The sequence below is a fragment of the Heptranchias perlo genome, chromosome 2 (assembly GCF_035084215.1).
Source record: "Heptranchias perlo isolate sHepPer1 chromosome 2, sHepPer1.hap1, whole genome shotgun sequence".
In the NCBI taxonomy this organism is placed as follows: Eukaryota; Metazoa; Chordata; class Chondrichthyes; order Hexanchiformes; family Hexanchidae; genus Heptranchias; species Heptranchias perlo.
Genome location: NC_090326.1, coordinates 113,594,137 through 113,617,391, shown reverse-complemented (window position 1 = coordinate 113,617,391; position 23,255 = coordinate 113,594,137). Strand labels below are relative to the sequence as shown.

Genomic DNA, 23,255 nt, shown 5'->3' with positions numbered 1-23,255 from the left:
AGAACATAACGTACAGGGTGGATAAAGGGGAACCAGTGGACGTAGTGTATTTAGACTTCCAGAAGGCATTCGACAAGGTGCCACATAAAAGATTATTGCTCAAGATAAAGAATCACTGGATTGGGGTTAATATTCTGGCATGGGTGGAGGATTGGTTATCTAACAGGAAGCAGAGAGTTGGGATAAATGGTTCATTCTCGGACTGGCAACCAGTAGCCAGTGGTGTTCCGCAGGGGTCGGTGCTGGGTCCCCAACTCTTTACAATCTATATTAACAATTTGGAGGAGGGGACCAAGTGTAACATATCAAAGTTTGCAGATGATACAAAGATGGGAGGGAAAGTGGAGAGTGAGGAGGACATAAAAAACCTACAAGGGGATATAGACAGGCTGGGTGAGTGGGCGGAGATTTGGCAGATGCAATACAGTATTGGAAAATGTGAGGTTATGCACTTTGGCAGGAAAAATCGGAGAGCAAGTTATTATCTTAATGGCGAGAAACTGGAAAGTACTGCAGTACAAAGGGATCTGGGGGTCCTAGTGCAAGAAAATCGAAAAGTTAGTATGCAGGTGCAGCAGGTGATCAAGAAGGCCAACGGAATGTTGGCTTTTATTGCTAGGGGGATAGAATATAAAAACAGGGAGGTATTGCTGCAGTTATATAAAGTATTGGTGAGACCGCACCTGGAATACTGCATACAATTTTGGTGTCCATACTTAAGAAAAGACATACTTGCTCTCGAGGCTGTACAAAGAAGGTTCACTCGGTTAATCCCGGGGATGAGGGGGCGGACATATGAGGAGAGGTTGAGTAGATTGGGACTCTACTCATTGGAGTTCAGAAGAATGAGAGGCGATCTTATTGAAACATATAAGATTGTGAAGGGGCTTGATCGGGTGGATGCGGTAAGGATGTTCCCAAGGATGGGTGAAACTAGAACTAGGGGGCATAATCTTAGAATAAGGGGCTGCTCTTTCAAAACTGAGATGAGGAGAAACTTCTTCACTCAGAGGGTAGTGGGTCTGTGGAATTTTCTGCCCCAGGAAGCTGTGGAAGCTACATCATTAAATAAATTTAAAACAGAAATAGACAGTTTCCTAGAAGTAAAGGGAATTAGGGGTTACGGGGAGCGGGCAGGAAATTGGACATGAATTTAGATTTAAGGTTAGGATCAGATCAGCCATGATCTTATTGAATGGCGGAGCAGGCTCGAGGGGCCGATTGGCCTACTCCTGCTCCTATTTCTTATGTTCTTATTAAATGATTGAAATAATGGTGGACTGGATCGATTTCTATTCCAATCCATCACCAGGAGTGTTCATACCTAATCTAACTCTGTTGCCATTGCCTTTGGCTCCTCTGATCCTTCACTCTCCCAGCCTTTCTCCCTGCTCAATCACCTCACCTCACCACCCCGCCCCCCCAAACTCTGCAGGCTCACCTCCCCCATTGTCACTGTACTTAATCAAGTCCATGGCAAAGCAGCTGCTTCAAAATGCTCTTGAGCGCTTTAAAGAACATTAATAAACATTGGGTATTGAAGAACCTCAGTAGGGTAGAAATATAAGAGCGCTACTGATTCCATTGGGAGCTACAATCAACAAAGCTAATGGGATGTTGAACTGCATTGCCAAAACAGTAGAATACAAGTCAAAGGAGGTAATGATCAAACTTCATAGTGCTCTGGACAGACGGCATCCTGAATGCTGCATTCAGTTTTGGTCGCCAAGAGATAAGAGAGATGTTTAAGCGCTAGAGATAGTGCTAAGAAGAGCCACGAGGCTGATCCCCAGTATCAGGGATCTGAGTTACAAAGAATGACCGAAGAAGGTTGTTTCTTTGGCCTATAAAGGAGCCATCTGAGAGGTATATCGATTGTTAAGCATATAGAAAAAGTTAACAAGGAATATTACTCTAAATTAAATTGCCGAAGGAGAACTAGGGTACAAGGTTCAAACTAGTAAATAGCAATTTTGGAGTGATACCAGGAAATTCTTCTTCGTACAAGTATTGATCAACGTGTGGAGGCAAAACTCCCTGGAATCATTTAAGAAACAATTAATGCTACAATAGGGAGATGTTAGGATTCTTCTGGATGGATGAACTAAGGTGGCTCCCTTCATCTCATTATCTTGTGGTCTGAAGGGACAATTTGCATGTTAAGGCTATCCATGATTGGTAATGATCAGTTGACCAGTGAATCATCCTTTAGTCCATCTGTTTCTAATTTAGTTGATTCCGTTGCATTCTTCTGCTAAATTGTCCCAGATGAAGAGGAAATGGACGGCGATGATGAGGGTGTGCTCAAGAATAATACAGAAACCACTGCTACGTAGCACAGAGCCTGGATGACGATACTCAGTTCTGGGTGCCCTATCTTCAAATACCTCACAGGGCTAAGCCTGTTGCGTCTAATGGATTTCTTATGCCCTCATCCCTTTGAGAAAAAGTTACAGCAGAGCTAGGTTTCACCCTTGGGTTAGAGTGGTTGTGTAGGACACATCCCGGCTTACCAGACCCTTTAGATCAAGTGCCAGTACTGGACTCTGCTCAGTCTCCTGAGTCCTTCATCTTTATGTAAATTAAGTTGCTCTGGAGGCTCATTCTTTACCACCTGCATGAGATTAAGAATTAATGGACATTCTAGGATGCAGAATGTATGTGCAAGGGGCCCTCCAAGTACTTAAAATTGAGGGTCTCTTTGGGGAGCAATTCCTGATGAAAGATGCAATTTGAAGTTCAGTAGCAGCCGATGCTGCAAGCCCTTGCCTTGTTGTCTAAGTCCATATTTCATGATTCTGCCTTTTTATTCTGGTTTGGAAGTTGCAACGTTAACTAATTTAGTTTCCATTTGAGGGAGAAAAGAAATGTTTTGTGACCAGGTGGAAGCATTTTTGGCAATCTCTAACTAGAAGTATTAGAGCTGATTCTTCAATTGGGCATGGCCACTAATTTTAATGGACAAAAAGAAATCAGTTTTCAAGCCTGTGGTTTCCCTACCTGCCTTTCCTGAGACTGAAATAAAGCTTTCAGAATCCAGTTTGTTTCATAGTCTTGGAAAAAGCGAAGAAGTCATCAAATCCTTACAGGTTGATGGGAGGTGCTGAATCCTATCATTGCATGCTGGGAAATTCTGAAAATTGCACATGCACAGATTGCTTGCTGGGAAATTCTATACATGCTCAGTGCATGGATGTGTTTGGTAACTCCTTCAAATGTTGTGGGGGGAAAATATATAATCAAAGCTTAAGTTTTTTTGAGACATTTGGAGATTTTAATGTTAACAACTTTAAGATATTGAAATACATGACAATTCATGGGTAAACTTAATTATGTTAGGAAATTTTTTTTTAAAAATTAAAATTTTGTTTAAAACCTTATTTTGGGCATTGAGATTTCAGTTACTGAAGAAAAAATGGCTGATTTTTTTTCAAATGTATTTTAAGTGATCAATTAGTTCTTTCTTGTATTTCCTTCTTAGTGGCTTCTAGGAATTTTATTTTCAGTTTTCTAACCACTCTCCTTGGTCTTGATTTGTGCATTTCCTACCTCTTCCATTCTGATTTGAGTAAATAACAAAATGTGACAAGCAGGAACTGTGCTCTTGATGCAAGACTTTTACTATATACTAGTAGATCTATGATATTGTGCATGTTAAGTCAGGGAATAGGATCTCTCTCATCTGCCTCTGTTGTTTTTGCATTGCTGTTTCTGTTTCGCCTCATGCTTCTCTTGCCCGAACTTGTTGCTTCTGTCTTTGTTCTCTTCTGCTTCTCTCCCTTCTTTCGACTGTGTATGTAGCTGTTTTCATTTCATCTTTCCACTACCTCCCTACCCATCCGACCAACCCATCACTCATTGCTGACCCTACCGTTTCTCTTTCAAATTACCTGTTGAACCCCTTTATCCTCCTCCCGCTTGCTCCATTGTTGATCACTTCACCCTTCAATCTCCATCCATTTCCGCCCCTCACTGCCACTAGTAGCCCCCAACGGTAGGTGGACCTCATGGAGATGATGAGGTCTAGCCATATTGTCTGGCCACAATCATTGTTCTTTTGACTACTTGTATAAAGAGGTATTTCTTCCTTGAGCCCCAAAGCAGTGGTGAAACTGCAGTTGGTCAAGATTGGAATTTGATTTTCCTTCCTGGTCAATCTGCAGCATTTATTCTGGCTATCTGGCTGCTTTATCAAGTATATAAAAAGTGAATATTCTTGAGTAGCTTTGTAATGAAGATTTGCGTTAAGAGAATCCCTCTGAAGTAAGTATTCTGTTAGAACTTTTCACAAGTCATATGTATACGCAATGTAAAAGTAGTTGTGCCATTATTCTCCAGTTTTTGTTTGAATGTGCCTGGGCAAATAGTTTTAACTAAAAATTATATTTTAAATTCCTAATGACCTTGTTGCACTTTTTTCATCCCTTTTGTTTCATGTATATAACTAGATGGCCCAGTCTTTTGTGGACTGAAAGGAATGACCTTTATGGCATAAATAGGTTAGTAGGCCGGGGTTGAAAAATTAACCTCCAATAGAAGTGTATTGCTCAATGGCGAATGCATGGGATATGCCCATTGTGGTCTCCTATCTTTTCTATGGTATCATGCCATTAGAGTATGTTATTGTTAGTGTATACAAACTAAGATTACTTGGTCATCTTCATGATTGAAATAACAGAAACAAAAACTCAAAGCAAGCTACTCAAAACAGCAAAGCTTTTTTTAAAACTGAAATCTGTCCTCAAGGGGTCAATATACCCTTTTCACAATGGTTTGTTGCAGACTTGGACATGCAACAGCAACTTTGGATGAAAGTCAGGTTTGTTTCTTGGTAGATTTTCAATGAGAAATTGTACGCTTATACCATAAGACTTCTTTCAGATGAGATGTTAAACCGAGGCCCTGTCTGTTCAGGTAAAAGATCTCATGACACTATTCAAAGAAGAGCAGGGTATTTTTCCAGTGTTCTGCCAACATTTATCCCCTGACCAACATCATTAAAACATGTATCTCAGTGCTGTTTGTGTGTAAATTGGCTGCCGCTTTTGCCTACATGACAACAATAACTACACTTCAAAAGTACAGCATTAGCTGTGAAGTGCTTTTGGATGTCCTGAGGATGCAAAAGATGCTATATAAATGCAAGTTTGTTCTTTAAACTAGTAAACAAACAAGCTTAGAAGTTGAAAGCCACTCTATCTTGTGAGATGAGATGTCCATGTGCCTTGAAACGAATTGGAAAGCAAGAAAAGCAAATATTGAGTGAATTTGGAAGAATATATCCTGTGCACTAGGTGTACCTCAACATAAAGCTATTTATAGAGAATTGACGCTACATTCAGGTGAGGTTTCCTATGTGCACTTTTGTATGTTTGGTACTTTAACTTTCTTTGTGTTCTGTTATCAAGATCCAATTCATTTGGTTCAGGCAAGACCAGCTCCGCTAATTACATCACCAACTCCTTGTGTGTGCCAAAATACAGACACCTACTTTCAATCACCTGGATTTCCTGGGTCAGCTCTTCAGTATGTACAGGTAATTTAAACTGAGAGCCATTTTTATTTGTATACAAATTTTATCTCTCTTTTAAATACTGCTTTAGATTAGTATTGTTTTTTGGCAGTGTATTTTCAAGGGAAGAATTTCTGCTATGGGCGGGTTGGGGTTAGAAAATTCAGGAGAGACTCTGTCCTCGAAATGTGCCAAGAGAATGCTCTGATGTTTTATGATTGGGTTGCACTGGTAATTCAGGAGCCTTTCTAAATGGGGCAGATTTCATCCAGTTAACCTGCAGATTCAATCTGTCCTAATGCAACATCAACAATGTTTGAGTAGGTTATTAACAGTAACTTGTGTTTTAAAGTCCAGGGTAGGTTTGAGCAGCTAATTATAGGAAAACATAACTGTTAGCTTTGGGTAGTCTTAGAGTAATAACTCATGTACTTCATCCCATATCAATGTTGAATTGCCGTACAACCCTTTAGGGGCCATTAATTATATGTGAAGGTGTTTATTCCAGCAAAAATTACTTTCAATATTAACAGTGGGTATATGCCATTCTTACTCATTTTGTTAATATCAAATAATATTTTATCATGCCAAATCATTTCACACAATTAATTACATTTTTGGAAGTGTATTGACTGTTAAGTAAGCAAATGTATCAGTTCTTCTACACCAACAGTGTCCTGCAAACAGTAGTGGACAAGTGACCGTTAACATCCAAGCTTGGGCTGATAAGTGGCAAGTAATATTCACGCCAGGCAATGACCATCTCCAGCAAGAGTGCCTAACCACCTCCCCATGATATTCAACGGCATTACCATCGCCGAATCCCCCACCATCAATATTCTGTGGGTCACCATTGACCAGAAACTTAACTGGACCAGCCACATAAATACTGTGGCTACAAGAGCAGGTCAGAGGCTGGGTATTCTGCGGCGAGTGACTCACCTCCTGACTCCCCAAAGCCTTTCCACCATCTACAAGTCAGGAGTGTGATGGAATACTCTCCACTTGCCTGGATGAGTGATGCTCCAACAACATTTAAGGAGCTCAACATCATCCAGGACAAAGCAGCCTGCTTTATTGACACCCCATCCACCACCCTAAACATTCACTCCCTTCACCACCGGCACACCGTGGCTGCAGTATGTACCCTCCACAGGATGCACTGCAGCAACTCGCCAAGGCTTCTTTGACGGCACCTCTCAAACCTGCGATCTCTACCACCTAGGGCAGCAGGCATATGGAAACAACACCACCTGCACTTTCCCCTCCAAGTCACACACCATCCCGACTTGGAAATATATCTCCGTTCCTTCATCGTCACTGGGTCAAAATCCTGGAACTCCCTACCTAACAGCACTGTGGGAGAACCTTCACCACATGAACTGCAGCAGTTCAAGAAGGCGGCTCACCACCATCTTCTCGAGGGCAATTAGGGATGGGCAATAAATGCTGGCCTTGCCAGTGACACTCACATCCCATGAACGAATTTTAAAAAAACCTGCTTTTGGTATTTCTCCAGAGGAATGTTGGGTTAGGAGAACTCTTTGCTCTTGGACTGGTGTCATAGGATCTTTAATATCCCGGGGGACACATAAGGGCTCCTTTTTAATATCACAATTTAAGCACGATTGTTTAATGTCCCTGTACAATTTGGACTTTTTTCTGATTTTACTGGTGTTATATGTTTTAAAAAATTGTTTATGGTAAGTGATCTCTTCATTCCTCCAAAAACTTCTATATCATTGCCTTTTTTTTGTTGTCAGCAGCAGCCATGTCTTTTTGTTGACTATAACAAAAATGTTCTTACCAGGTTAACTTGTCCAGCTTTAAACAGTCTTGGTGTTTTTCCCTGAAGTTCTCTGAATTCAAAGGACAGTTACCGTTTATTTTCCTAGAGCTATTGTCAAATTTAGTGATGTTCCACTTTGGTGTTATTTGACTGCCATTGCCAATTGTGACCAACAAAGCCTTACAGACTGTTATGACCTGGATTGTCATAGTATTTCTATGGCCACAGTTGATGGACTTGGCTTTGAGTTGCATTGAGTGTTGCAGGTTCATTCTGGTGAAGCACTCATGACATCTGCCTACATTTCCTCTCCATCAAACAACGTTACCAAATATGAAGCCTGTTCCATACATGCACCTCAGGTTTGAACAGATCACTTCAACTGGAAAGGAAACCTGCCCTCCAGAATACCCAAGCTCGAATTTGTTTTGCTGCACTTAGAAGCCAGGTCTTTTTGGGGATCGCTTCCAGGTACAGGAGTTTAATAAAGCAGTCATGGAATGAACATTCATTTTGTTTCTCCATTCCTCTCAACATAAGACTAAATCTTGCTTTGAATAAATTGATGTTAAACTGTTAGCTTACTGGCCTTTGTGTCACAGCAAGGGATCAGTGAAATTGTTGGTAGACTCATTGTACTTCTAGCATCCGATTAGGTTGGTGTTGACCTGTCTTTTTAGTAGTGTTGTTAGTGAGAAGAATGTTGGCCAGGACACAAGACGTACTCCCTGCTCCTCTTCAAATAGTGCCATGGGATCTTTTATGTCTGCCTGTACAGGAAGATAGGGGTCTCGGTTTAACATGTCACTGATAGACTACAAATTTTACTTGCTGGGACAGGACCCACCAAGGAAAGTTGGAACTAATTGGCACTGTGGGATCATAGTCTCCAACGAAACCCTGCAAGCGATCTTGGAAGGAAACTAAATTGGAGCAATCTGCATGTGATTTCAAACTATTACATTGCCTGTCAGTTCAAGATGACTGAACACTTTGGCACTGCTGTGCTTCAAGTTGACCTGGGAGATATCAGTTCTTATGTTGTAGAATTTTTTTGACCATTTTCCACAGAAAGGATGTGGAAAAGGAATTAATTTTAATGCTGGGTTTTTAAAAGTGATCTACATTCGTACGAGTTCAACAAAAAAGCACATAGTTGAAGATAGGTTAATATGCAAAATGGAAGTTGTTCTTCCCAGAGACTAAATAATGAATAATTCATTGGCTTGTCTATGTAATTGGAAAACACGTCTCAACCGTTGTGTTGAAAAACCTTTTGATCTCTGTCTGAGGTGGGAGATGTGAAGACAGAGACAAGACACCTTTGGAGAGATTGAAGAAATACATGTGGAAAGATGTGGATACTGGTTCAGGTCACAAGGCTTCTGTTGTTATGCGCCTAGGTCCTTCTATCATACAAGTAGATATTGGGCAGTGAGTCAACTCCTATAAAAGTACAGTGCTCAGACCGATTGACAGGATTGACTGACACCACTGAACCCGAGCAGGTATCTGTGGCAGACCAGAATTTGTCCTCCAAGCATGATTTTTTTGTGGTGTACTTGCATAATGTGTGTAGAAGTTGAAAATCCCTCAATGCTGTTCTTTTGAGTGCCGTACAATTTTACTGGAAATAACAAAACAGGAATATTTTTTTTTACTGTGCTCTGAAGCAAATATTGCCTCCTCCCTTTGCCCCACCCACCCCCAGCATATAGTCTTACTCTGTGAAGGTCAGCCTTCACATATAAAGTTTCCTCCTGGTCAACCCCTAGTTTCTTTATCCTGCTGTGATTTAAAACTATGCCTTACTGTTTGTTTTATTATTTCATGACATTTTATGTTTTACACTTAGTGCTAGTTATTTGCGTCTTTTATTGGAACTTGTTTTGCACCAAATTCTATTCTTACTGGCATGTTCTCTCAAGTCTCGTTGCTTTTTCCTCAGGAACTGTTCTTGTAAATGACTATATATGGTGAGAAATATAGCTCATTGGGGGTTGAAAATGGGCACGTGGTTGTCTTATACACAAGTTTACTTCTGCCCTCTCGGTCTTTGCCCTCGATCCAGTTCTATGATTGTCTTAGTACGAAACGTTGAATACGTGCATTAAATCAGATTTTCCACTCTCTGGAATTGCCCTGACAGCCAACTGTGCTCCACGAGACTTAAAATTTTATGTTAATGTACATGCTGAATGTAAAATGTTTCTGCTTGTTTGCACCAAGACTAGGTGAGATTGGGAGATCAAAAACAATAACTTGCATTTATATAGCATCTTTTAAGGTAGAAAATTTCCCACGGCACTTCACAGAAGTGTATTCAGACAAAAATGGACACCAAGCCAAAGGAGGAGATATTCAGTGGGGTGAGTAAAAGCTGGAAAGAGGTTGGTCTTAAGGGAGAGAAGGATATGGAATAACCAATGGTGGGGAGAGGGGAACGCACGAGAGGCCAGAGGTAGAGGAACGCAGAATTCTCGGGGGAGTGGGGGGAGAAGAAGAGATGTTTTAGGGCTAGAGGAGTATATAGAGATGGATCAAAAACAAGTGAGAAAGGGCAGGGTAGCCGAGGATCCAGAGAGAGAGGGAGGGGGCAGGGGAAGTGGGAGCCAGAGAAAGCAAAGGGACAAGGAATATTAGGAACTGGAGAGGATGACTGGGAGCCAGAAAGCTAAGCAGAGATATTAGGATCTGGATAGGAGAGAATTTAATGTTGCAATTAGAACTTTTGCAGAAATTTAAATCTGCTGCAGTTTAAAGGTAGAGAAGTAAGGGAACTTGCATTATAGACAAACATACACAGTAAGACCTACTTCAGAATGAACCTGTGATGCAGAAGAGTGGGGGGGCATATTATCTGGTGGTAGTAGTTTGATTTATTTTCAGAAAGGATGGAGGTCGTCCCTGGGTAGTTTGTTTTTATTCCATGACATGTAGGTATATCCACTGTATAAAAGGCCTAACTTCAATGAGGGAACGAAGAAAAACTATACTCATTCTATCATTATAATATCTAAGACAGTGTGTTGCATAATTATCAGTCCAGTATGTCCATTTTCATATGTACATCCACAGGAAAACATTCCTGCACATGGATACTGCAAGTACATCTTTGATTTTCCAAGCTTGAGTTGCTGCATACTTCTTTTGTAAAATTGTTCACATTTACGTTTAACCTTTTTATATTTTGCTTTATGCCGTAAGATCATATGCCTCTTATATTACTTGTTGAAATTACTGATTTCTGTCTCACTAGTTGATAACTAATTGAAGTAGTGAAATTTATGTACAAATTTAGTCTTTCGCAGGATCTTCTGAGGTACTGCGTATTTTCCTTAGTGAATAATACTTTAGATTGTAAAACAACTTAAATATTGGTGGTCTTGAGGTGAGTCACATTTGAATTATCTTGTTCCATAGGTAGGGCTAACTAAGGATTTTTTGATCTTTCGATGATCCTGGAAGCAAATCTGTTAGAACTCTCTTGTGAAGGGAAATGTTCCTCAAAGATCCAAGTTGAGGAAATCATGAAGTTTTTGAAATGTCTGAACCATCCCAGAAATCGTCACTGAGAGGAGGCTAATGCCAAAAACAATTTTGCTGTCTGCTCTGTTGCTGACAGTGTGCCTATCTAAAATGAATGGTTAATAAATGTTAAAGAATAAGGAAAACTGTAGAGAAATTTAGGTAAAGTATCAATATGCCCTAATGCTGTGATCTTTCAGTATGTTTTTTAGGGTGTGGGGAAGAGATCATTGATGGAGGCATTGACTTTCTAGAGTCCTGTACTTTTTGTTTCTGTCTATACGGATAGTAAACAATATGTTGCATTCTAAGACCTAACCTTTCACCAGAGTCAAAATATGCTTTTCCCATTAATTTTTTGGTGATCATCGTCTCAATTATCTCTTAATTACAATGTTGTGATCACTACCTACTCCATTGAAATTGTTCTTTTGCACGTAGAAGATTGGATTCAAAGTGTGATTTTTGTTTCTATTCTGCAGACATATTCATATCCCAATCCTCCCGCTGTGGCATTACCACAAGTCCAGATGGGTTATCCACATCCTGCATATAGTTATCAGGTAAAGTTTCACATTGTACAGTATGACTTGTTTGTTTCTGTCTCGCTTAAATAATATTCATTGCATGGAGTTACCAATAATGTTATAAACTTCAAACAATGAACTAAAGATGTTTTCTTTAAAAAAAATATCAAGTTGACACAAAATCAGCTTAAAAACTGATTCAGTGGAGGATTTACTTGATTGAGAACATTAGCTAGTGCTTGATGTGGGTGGGAGAGGGAGAAGACTAGATATAGTGACATTTTCAATGATTCAACCACAGTTGTAATTAATAGTAAATTGGTTGCAAAATACTAACCTATTTGAATTTAAGATTTGAACAGTTATATAATAACAAAATGAGTTTATGCTGTGTAGCTAAATTACAGATAAGCTGGAAAACATTTTTTTCTGTTAAGATAGTACTTGCAAAGCTGTTATTGGTTTAAAAAAAGACATGAATTGTGGACAGTTAAAATTCTGGGTTTACAAGGTTCTAGTAGAATCATAGATGTTTACTCCACAGAAGGAGGCCATTCGGCCCATTGTGTCTGTACCGGCTCTTTGCTAGAGCAATTCACAGCTAACTCCACTGCCCTGCTCTTCATAGTTTTGTACCTTTCTTGGCTTCAAATATTTATCCAATTTTCCCTTAAGAAGCATCGGTCTGTGTCTCAACCGCCTTCTGTGATAAAGTGATCCATGCTTCAAGAATCCTCTGTGAAAAGAAATTTCTCCTAACTCCTCACTTGTGGCCTAATCGATATTTTGTACAAAATTATGTTTATTTCTTTTTGTACTATATGCCCCAATTAGTAAAATCCCAAATTCTATTTTTATGGCTTTCTCTACCTGCACTCGCACTTCCATAGTAGCTTATATTGGAACCCTTGGGTCTCTGTTTAGTCACACTTTTCAGTAAGTGTATACTTCCTTTTTTTTCCCCCAAAGTATTACATCAAATTTATCCATATAAAATTGTATCTGTTATATCTTCCTGATGTGTTTAGCAGTTCTCCACATTGTTTGCATATCATGCTATGTCCTTGCTATTTCCAATTACATTCTCCTTTTCTCCCCATTCCCAATAATTTGGGCAATCCACATAACTTAGTGTGGAGGATCTCATTAAGGAAGGAAGATTGTACATGAAAATATGTGCTTTTTGGTGGGGTGAGAGCAGATCTGTAGAATAACAGCTTAATAATAAGCTTTGGTTGTCAAATATTTAGGAAAATTATGGAGTATTGTATCTGACTAAATATAGAAAAATGATAGCTGGTGTTTTTTCAGAAAAGTAAAAACCTTTGGAAAATATCTTGTTTTGTGTGATAATTACAGGCAGCAACACAGTGGTCACCAGGAGGTCAGTGGAGATGGATGATGCCTCAGGTGATATGAACAGATAAATCTGTTAAATCTCTAATAAAGTTGCACTTGTTCACTTTAGGAGGGTAGCATAATGCAGCTTTTCTTTCCTGTATGCTTAGCTTATGATAGGAAATTATTGGTTAGGTCAGTTAAGTTAGATGCCAACAATTGCAAGCTAGTAAGGGTTATCTAATTTATACTTGTTAATGTATGAAATTTCCTTTACATGTATTTCATTTTTATGATGGTAAACATTGTCCATTTAAGTTGGTGTTAGCAGTTGTTAATAGTCCCCCACATTACAACAATGACTACATTTCAAAAGTAATTTGTTGGCTGTGTAGTGCTTTGGGAGATGCTGAATTATGAAAGACTATATAAATGCAAGTTTGTTCTTTGTAAAGCGAACCCTGCATGTAATGCACAGTTCTTTGAGAAAATGTCAAATACCAGTAAAAGTATTGTTTGTATGTACATAGTATATATAACAGCGAAGGAAACTACGTGTGTGATTTTGAGGGTGTGAGAATCAAAACTGGATGCGACACTCCCAAGTGCGGCCGTATTAAAAACAAAAAAAATTAGAAACACGCACTATGCTAGTCAGCATCTGTAAATTTATACACATGCCTGCAGTTTCTCAAACCCAAATGCATAGCACTACACTTATCCACGTTGAAGGACACGGGCCCATTCCTCTCACTTATCTAAATTATAACCTACAAATTTGATCTAAATTCCAAACTGCAGTACACATTTTTGTCATCTGCAAGCTTGTGAATAGTGCTAATAGTGCCTTTGTCTGAATCTTTAATGAAGGTGATGAACAGCAATGATCCCAAGATGGAATCTGTGGGACTTCACTCATGACCTCACTTCACTATAACCTCTTTTAAGATTTCTGCCTGCACCTACATCTTAATTTTCCTCCTGAGCAGCCTATTTTATTCACTTGTTTTACTAGTTTTTTTTTTCCCCCCCTGTGTTTGTTTTAACTTCCTTCCACAGTCTGTGATAACCTTCCTGTGAGAGATTGGTCTCAATTCGTACCAGATGTAGGCTGTTCCATCGTTACTGTTCACTTTTCCCCAGAACTGGTCTCAAAACTCAGAAATCTGAACTCTTACCTCCTACACCTTCTAACCATACATTTACCTTCCTACAAACATACATTTAGCCATTCCTGTACTAATTCTGAGATGATTATCTTTAAGGTACTGTTTTTTTGATGCCGACATGAACCATCACTTCCTACTGATTTTTCTCCCACCTCTCATTTCCTGCCCCCTTGAATCCTTGCCGAGGTATCTTGAAGGCAACACACCATTTGGGACACAAGTCTATGCTTATAGATGTTTTTATCTACTCCCCTCACTACTGAATCTTCCACTATCACCGTTAATTCTCCCCAATGCTACATGGTGCTGCGGCACAACTTGTGCCTTCCTCATCTGTGTCATACTCTATACCCATCGAACAGCTTCAGACACCCAGGTATTTATTGTGCCACCTGAATCCTACCCTTGCCTCTCATCCTCCCCGGGCAGTGGTCACCCAGTTTCCTTCCTCTGCCTCCCTATTTTAGTTGTGGGTCACTACTTCCTTCACTCTGGGTTTTACTATTTCCTGCAGTGTGTGTTCCTTTATCGTGCGGAACGCCTCCAATTGTTTTTCAAGCTCAGTAACCTTTGAGCTTGACCAAGTACACTTGGTGATGCTTTTCATCCTGTGGTTGTTCTGAACAGTTGGAATTTCCTGAAACTCCCACATCCTGCAAGTTCTGCCCAGCACAGGTCTCCATTGCCCTGCCATAATACTTGGACTCAAAAGGACTCAAACTCAAGTAACTGAAAGTAGCTTCAAGCCAGCTAAATTTTAGTGAACTCTGTTCAGGCTAATCTGCCTGTACTCACTCAGTTGCTGCCTTGTTCCACTGGACCCTGGTATCTCAATTGCCTCTCACTTCTGCAATCCTTTCAAAACAACGTACTTATCTGCATTGTCTTGCAGTTTCAGGCTCGCTTTTTCAGTGTTAATCTCCTGCTTAGGCCAAATTTATTTCCTTATGTTAGGTGAAACGTTCACTTACTCAGCCTCTGGCAGCTTAAGAGCTAACTCAAATTAGGATCTCAAACTAGTCCTACACAATTAATGTACTCTCAACACGTGATCACAAATATCTGCCATGGAAGACTGCACTGATGGTTTGCTGATTTTGGTGAGATCCTGGTCCTATATGGCAATCAGACATAGTTAATTTGCAACTCAAATTGAGCCGTCTTTGAACACACCTGGGTTCATGCCAAAAATAGTTTGCCAATTTGCTTTAGGACAAGAAATGATCACTTCTGTTTCTTCACATCTGGAATGTATTTTCATTATGTGGATGCTATAGCGCTTTGGCCTGTTATAATGCCCATACGAAATACTCTTATCTGTTCAAAGACTGCTGAATGGGCACCCTTAAATCTGATGTCAATTGGCAATATTAGCTCCATGAAGCAACTCTTTCACCATCACTAAACTCTCTACTGTTTGAACTTTGCAGTTGTGGATATTTCTGCTTTTTGCTGATCTGTCCGAGTGTTTGGGGTTACTGCACTCTTCCCCCACGCCCAAACTTGGGATGTCTTTCTCCCTCCTCATTCTGCATACTTGGTTAGCCTCCATTGTTGTATGGAGGATACCAAATGAAGGAAAAAGAAAACTTTAGGCAGGTTCACAAGGTACTTTTTCCTCATCCTTTAAGAACATAAGAAATAGGAGCAGGAGTAGGCCATACAGCCCCTCAAGCCTGCTCTGCCATTCAATCAGATCATGGCTGATCTTCAAATTCAACTCCAATTTCCTGCCCGATCCCCATATCCCTTGGATCCCCATGAGTCCAAAAATCTCTTTTATCTCGGCCTTGAATATACATAGGAACAGGAGAAGGCCATTCAGCCCCTCGTGCCTGCTCCGCCATTTAATAAGATCATGGCTGATCTGTGATCTAACTCCATATACCTGCCTTTGGCCCATATCCCTTAATACCTTTGGTTGCCAAAAAGCTATCTATCTCAGATTTAAATTTAGCAATTGAGCTAGTATCAATTGCCGTTTGCAGAAGAGAGTTCCAAACTTCTACAAACCTTTGTGTGTAGAAATGTTTTCTAATCTCGCTCCTGAAAGGTCTGGCTCTAATTTTTAGACTGTGAGCCCTACTCCTAAAATCCCCAACCAGCGGAAATAATTTCCCTCTATCCACCCTATCTGTTCCCCTTAATATCTTATAAACTTCGATCAGATCACCCCGTAACCTTCTAAACTCGAGAATACAACCCCAATTTGTGTAATCTCTCCTCGTAACTTAACCCTTGAAGTCCGGGTATCATTCTAGTAAACCTACACTGCACTCCCTCCAAGGCCAATATGTCCTTCCAAAGGTGCGGTGCCCAGAACTGCTCACAGTACTCCAGGTGCGGTCTAACCAGGGTTTTGTACAGCTGCAGCATAACTTCTGCCCCCTTGTACTCTAGTTCTCTCGATATAAAGGCCAACATTCCATTTGCCTTCTTGATTATTTTCTGCACCTGTTCATGACACTTCAATGATCTATGTACCTGAACCCCCAAGTCCCTTTGGACATCCACTGTTTTTAACTTTTTACCATTTAGAAAGTACTCTGTTCTATCCTTTTTTGATCCAAAGTGGATGACCTCTCATTTGTCTACATTGAATTCCATTTGCCACAGTTTTGCCCATTCACCTAATCTATCAATATCGCTTTGTAATTTTATGTTTTCATCCACACTGCTTACAATGCCACCAATCTTTGTGTCATCGGCAAACTTAGATATGAGACTTTCTATGCCTTCATCTAAGTCGTTAATAAATATTGTGAATAATCGAGGCCCCAAGACAGATCCCTGCGGGACTCCACTAGTCACATCCTGCCAATGTAAGTACCTTCCCATTATCCCTACTCTGTCTCCTTTCGCTCAGCCAACTTCCTAACCAAGTCCGTACTTTTCCCTCGATTCCATGGGCTTCTATCTTAGCTAACAGTTTCTTATGTGGGACCTTATCAAATGCCTTCTGGGAGTTCATATAAATAACATCCGTTGACATTCCCCGACCACTACTTTAGTCACCTCTTCAAAGAATTCAATCAGGTTTGTCAGGCACGACCTACCTTTCACAAATCCATGCTGGCTCTCTCTGATTAACTGAAAGTTCTCGAGGTGTTCAGTCACATTATCCTTAATTATAGACTCCAGCACTTTCCCCACAACAGATGTTAGGCTAACTGGTCTAAAATTCCCCGGTTTCCCTCTCCTTTCTTAAAAAGCGGAGTGATATGTGCAATTTTCCAATCTAGAGGGACAGTTCCTGAATCTAGAGAACTTTGAAAGATTATAGTTAGGGCATCTGCAATCTGCTCACCTATTTCCTTTAAAACCCTGGGATGGAAACCATCTGGTCCTGGGGATTTGTCACTCTTTAGTGCTATTATTTTCTTCATTACTGTTGCTATACTTATGTTAATTTTATTGAGTCCCTGTCCCCGATTCCATATAAATTTTCTTGGGATTTCCGGCATGCTATCCTCTTTTCTGACGCAAAGTAATTCTTCAACATGTTTGCCATTTTCCCATTGTTAATGACAATATCCCCACTTTCAGTTTTTAAGGGGCCAACACTGCTCCTGACTACCCTCTTTTTCCTAATATAACTATAAAAGTTCTTCGTATTGGTTTTGATATCCCTTGCAAATTTTTTTTCATACTCTCTTTTTGTAGCTCTTACTATCTGTTTTGTGACCCTTTGTTGATCTTTGTATCTTTCCCATTCGCCAGGATCTGTGCCATTTCTTGCCTTTTGTATGCCCTTTCCTTATGTCTTATACTGTCCCTTACCTCTAGTTATCCATGGCTGTTTTTTTTGGCAAGTAAAGTTCTTGCCCCTCGGGTATAAACCGATTCTGTTTCACGTTAAATGTTTCTTCAAACATTTCCCACTGATCATCAGTCATTTTACCCATTAACAGATTTGCCCAGTTTACTGTGGACAGTCTCTGCCTCATCCCATTGAAGTCGGCCTTGCCCAAGTCTAGAATCTTAGCAGCTGATTCACTTTTTTCCCTTTCAAACACTACATTGAACTCGATCATGTTATGATCACTATTGGATAGATGTTCACGCACAGTTAAGCCGTTAACTAAATCTCTTCATTATTCATTACTAAATCTAGTATGGCTTGCCCCCTTGTTGCCTCTAGGACATACTGCTGTAGAAAACTATCCTGAACACACACAAGAAATTCACTACCTTTCTGACAGTTGCTGGTCTGCTTTTCCCAATCTATGTGAAGGTTAAAGTCCCCCATTAAGACCATTATGCCTTTCTTACACGCTTATCTAATCCCTGCATTTGTACAATCTAGCACTTCAGAGCTGCTGCCAGGGCTCCTATATACAACTCCCACTATAGTCTTAGATCCTTTCCTATTTCTCAATTCAACCCATAAGGTCTCTGGCTGCTTACCTCTCGTTATATCCCCCTTTATCATTGAAGTGATTTCATCTCGAATCATTAAGGCTACTCCTCCCCCTCTTCCATTTTCCCTATCTCTCCTGTAGACCTTATAACCTGGTATAATTAGTTCCCAATCCTGACCATCCTGCAGCCAAGTCTCAGTAATAGCTATCATGTCATACCCTCCAATTTGAATTTGAACCTGTAGTTCATTTAATTTATTCCTTATACTCCGTGCATTTGTATATAGAACTCTTAGTTGGGCCACACACCCTAGCCTGACCTTCAGCTTTGATGCTGGGTTAATCGCCTTACGCCTTCTAGTTTTTATTTTATCTGTTGTGCCTAAAGTACACTTTCTTTCCGCTGCTCTATGCTTTTCCCTTTCGTTTGTTCTTGAACTACTATTTGTATTGTAAATTTCCCCTGGGTCTTCCCCTCTTGCTGCTCTCCACTTTATTCCCTTCTGACTCCCCGCTCAGGTTCCCATCCCCCTGCCACTCTAGTTTGAACCTTCCCCAACAGCACTAGCAAACACCCCCGCGAGGACATTGGTCCTGGTCCTGCTCGGGTGTGTAGGGGGTGGTGGTGTGTGTCAGCTTCACCTCTGACTTCTGAGCCGTCCGAATCGTTCCCACTCCCTGGGTTCTGGACCTTGGACTTATTTGGGGGTTGTGACAAAGTGCAGCAGACAACTGGTTTTGGTGCAAGAAAAAAAAACTGGGTTTATTGAAGTCACAAATGAGCTTATAACATTAGGATAACACTGAGATTATACAGACATACAAAGTATACTTAGTTAAGAATGGGGAACACACGGCATAACGAGGGAAAATCACCCTACTAATCCCCTTACCCTTGTCCCACCCCCAAAACCTAACTAAATTGAACTAGGAGAGATCAGGGATCATGCTCACCAACCAGGGTTCCTTGACAGTTCGAAATCCAGCCAGGTAAGCCGGTTGCAGTTTTGGGGTACGCTCTTTGTGTCCTCTGGGCCCTGCCGTCCCCACGTGGTCCTGGTCTGTGGAATCTGCGAAGGTTCTTCAGTTGGATAGAGTCTGTTGGTGCGGTAAGGCCCAGTTGTGGGTGGGCGATCTTCGTGGAGGGCTGTGGTTGCCTTGTTGCTGCTCCAAAACTGCTGTTTAAAAAACCTGTTTCAAAACCAACTTAAAACCTGCTCCAAAACTGAACTGCTTAGAACCTGTTCCAAAACAACCCCCCCCCCCCTCCGTAACTGGTGGCCCAGTTAATACTGTGTTTCGAATTTCTTATCTGAATCCAAAACAAGGTTAGTTCTTTGTCTGATTATGGTGGGCTGCTTCAGGTGATTGTTGGCTTTCCGTCCCCGTAACTAGTCTTGAACTGAAAGCCATTGTATTGATGGGTTTGCATAGTTGCATAGATTGCTACCTTCCTGCTTTTAGTAGTTAGTAGCGATAATTTATGCAAGGTTTTGATGGGCTTTAGTTTTGTGTAAGCTGAAGTCTTTCTCAATGTAGATTGTTTTAAAGGGAAGAATGCGTATTCTGTCTTCTCTCGTTGTCTGGTTTCAGGCTACAATCCACACTGCACCCAACAAGCCCGGGCATGTCCAGTCCCAGGCCCTCATGGGCCTAATCTCCTGTCTGCAGGGATCCACATTTAACCCAGCAGTTGGGTCCTCTGCCATAAAAGTCCAAAAGTCATATCCTCGTTGATGATATGAAAAATGGGAATTTTGAGAACCCTTCAGTCCCCCCTGTGATACTTAAACCTTGCTTCAAGTATCATAATGGAAAAAAAAGTGAGCAAAATTCCCGACCCTCCATAGTCTATCTTCCCCTGTAATTACCTATCTCATGACACATACATTCCCCACTCTTTAAAACGTGGTGTACGTAAACATGCATAGGCAAAAATACTGTTATTTGCATACATCCAAACATTTAGGGGGGTCCAACACCCATTTGGTGCACATACATCTTTATTAAAAGAAAACAACATGTAAAAGTCTTTCTTAAAAATAACCAAACATAAAAAAAAAACAACAATCTTTATTCAGGAACACAAAAAAGTTCAAACAGGTGTGTCTCTCTCCACCTTAGCATAATGCTTCTTCCAGGTCCTTTCGTTTTGGAACTCTAGGATTTTGCCTTTTCCCTTGCACTGAGAGCACAACAGGTGCAACACTATTCCCAGCTGGCAAACCACGAGGATGTGGGAAGCCATTCTGACCCATGAAGGGACCTCTTTGTTTTTGAAAATGTCCCACCAGGGCGGGACTGTGATACCTTGAATCTCTCCCTCTATCTCGTGTGTTTTCTGTTAGTCATAGTCATAGAGTCATAGTCATACAGCACGGATAGAGGCCCTTCGGCCCATCGTGTCCGCGCCAGCCATCAGCCCTGTCTACTCTAATCCCATATTCCAGCATTTAAGTATAGAAATGCTTTTGTGATAACTCTACAGCTTTTAGTAGTTTAGTAGGATGTTCTGGTAGAGGGGGAATTTCGTAACCGAAATGTGTGACATAGCTCTGCAGGTAGGTAATGTTTTCCCTAACAGTGAGGTGAACAGTGGAGGGTTCAGGAATGGGGACAATCCGTTCCTGGGCCACTTGAACTTCTGCCTCGGTTTTAAAACAAAAACTGCTGTCACTCACCGGACACCAGGAGTTCGATTTTACCGGCGGGTTTCCTGTGCGTTTCCCGCGGGGGGGCCCCGAAAATCCCGATATCCAAGCACGTGACCGGATCGCGCCACGATTCCGCCCACTTCCGGGTTCCCCGATGACGTGCGGGGGTGCGTGCGTAGCCCCCGCTGGTGGGAATCCCGCAGGCAATTAAAGCCAGCGGGATGCCACTTGAGCGTATTTATTTTGCTTGTTCAGGTCATTAACTGACCTGATTAAGGGACTGTGTGTGATTTTGGAGAAACATGGGAGTGTTTCACACACTGGGGGAAACAGTCCTAGTTGAACTGGACGTGTTGCAGCCGTCAGCCTGTGGCAGCTGCAAAGGTCCATTTGACAGGTGGTGGGGATGAGACCCTCAGCCATTGCAGGAGGCCGCTCTGTCACTTGGGACAAAGTGTGGCCTCCACCACCCCCCTCCTGACGGTCAAAGTCACCAACCTGCACACTCACCCAGGGGTCCGGAGACATGTGCCTACCTTGCGGACCCCCTCAGATGTACATATTGCGGATGGGGGCCGTCGTAGCTGCAGTCATGACCTCCTCGGAGGGCGAACAGCATCACCAGCCTCGCCATCCACGCCGTCCACCTCTGACACGTGGAACTCCACAACAGAGTGCTGTGACACATCCACCTGTACAGCAGGAGGGAGGGCTACCGCAGAGAGAGACGCGTCGCAGAGGGCACTACCCTCGCCACAGGGTCCACAGACTGAGGCGCAGCTCCCCGGACCTCTCCGAGCAGCAGTGCACACGGAGGCGCAGATTCACTCGACGTGTAGTCGTGGACATCTGCAGCCTCTTTCATGCTGAGCTGCTCCTGGCTGGCCCCAGCACCATCTGCTTACCTGTTGCTGCCAAAGTCACCACTGCCCTCCACAACTTCTCCACCGCATCCTTCCAGGGTGCAGCCAGGTACACCGCCGATGTCTCTCAGTCGTCTGCGCGGAAGAGCCCTGCAAATACACCTGCACCTACTCTGCAGTAACACAATGGGTGGCATCAGTGGTGGGTCCTCATAGTGATACCCAGGAGCGGGCATTATTGCACAAAACAGACAGGATTCGCAGAGACATGGCAGTGGTGGTGCCAATATAATGTGTGATGTGAGTTGTTCTGAAATTCAATATAGGTAACACCCATGACAAACCCTCAAACACCCTTGCGCATCCCCTTCATGCTCACGACACGTTTGCCTTACGCTGCCTACTGCACATATGTGATGCATGCCCTGTGGCTGCAGCACAGGTGGTGGCAGGTTGAGTGAGGCTGGCCGTGAGGGAGATGCACGAGAGGGTGAGTATGGGATAGAGCCATGAGATTATATGAGGATTGGGTTGCGTGTTCGTGGCGGGGTGAGTACTCGCGAGGTGAGTAGGTGCAGGTAAGATGAGGATGGGGTTTGAGTGGGTATGAGGGGTGATGTGACAGAGTAGTGTTGGCGGTGCCGAAGGAGATGTGGGGTGGGGGCAGTGTTGTGGCAGACGGAGTGTAGGGGAAAGACTACGTGTTCTCACTGTGGCTGACCTGCGGTCATTGCAGCGCCTCCTGCACTGTATGCAGGTGGGCGATATGTTGGTGGTGCAGGCGACCTCCTCTGCCACCTCGAGCCAGGCCTTGGTGGCAGAGGCAGGCCGCTTCCTCCCGCCCGCCGGGTGGAAGAGCTCTGTCCTCCCCCTCCTCCTCACCCCATCTGATGATACCTTGGGTAAGGCATCATTAAACTGGGAGCAGCCTTCCCCCCTGGGCTGCTCCATGCTGTAATTTGTTCTATTGGTTGCAGCATCTGTCAGTGGAGGACTGCCCCTTTAACTAGAAAGCCTCTAGCTGACAGATCGTACTGCGCATGCGCAGCCCGCCCGACGCGCAGACCAGCAGCGCGGAGCCCGGAAGAGCAGGTAAGTGGTTCCAATTAGTGGTTCGCCTGCTACGATCGCGCGGACAACCCACTAATTTCACCGAGCGTGTTGACCACGCTCCCGAAACCCAACCCGCCGGAAACCCGCAGGCCTGGTAAAATCGAGCCCCAGATGTGCTGTCCAAGCTGGTAGTGGGGTGCACTTGTGGTGACACAATATGTCCCACCCCCGAGATATGCTACCTGTGGGAGAACATGGCCTTGTGCCATTACCTCCATGGTACAGTTATAGGTCGTGCACCAGCAGTTTTAAACTCGCACTGTGGTCTGGAATTGGCATTCAAGTGCTGAGGACATAGTACTACATGTGCACCCCGGCTCCGGCACCCAGAGAGGTCTGTACGTGTCATCATGTGCTCCCACTTTATGACGTAAGGTGGGACAGCTGCGAAATGGACATGT

At 42.4% G+C, this 23,255-nt stretch overlaps 1 protein-coding gene across 1 annotated transcript in view; it reads left to right on the top strand.

Annotated features, from left to right (window-relative positions):
• The window catches only part of dazl (deleted in azoospermia-like), a gene marked incomplete at its 3' end in the record, with an annotated part of 82,009 nt that overhangs the window by 49,141 nt on the left and 9,613 nt on the right, over positions 1-23,255 (top strand). The window contains exons 6-8 of the mRNA XM_067996114.1: positions 5,409-5,536; positions 11,312-11,392; positions 12,716-12,766. Of these exons, the coding sequence (XP_067852215.1) occupies positions 5,409-5,536; positions 11,312-11,392; positions 12,716-12,766 (260 nt within the window). The remainder of the gene's footprint in view (positions 1-5,408; positions 5,537-11,311; positions 11,393-12,715; positions 12,767-23,255) is intronic.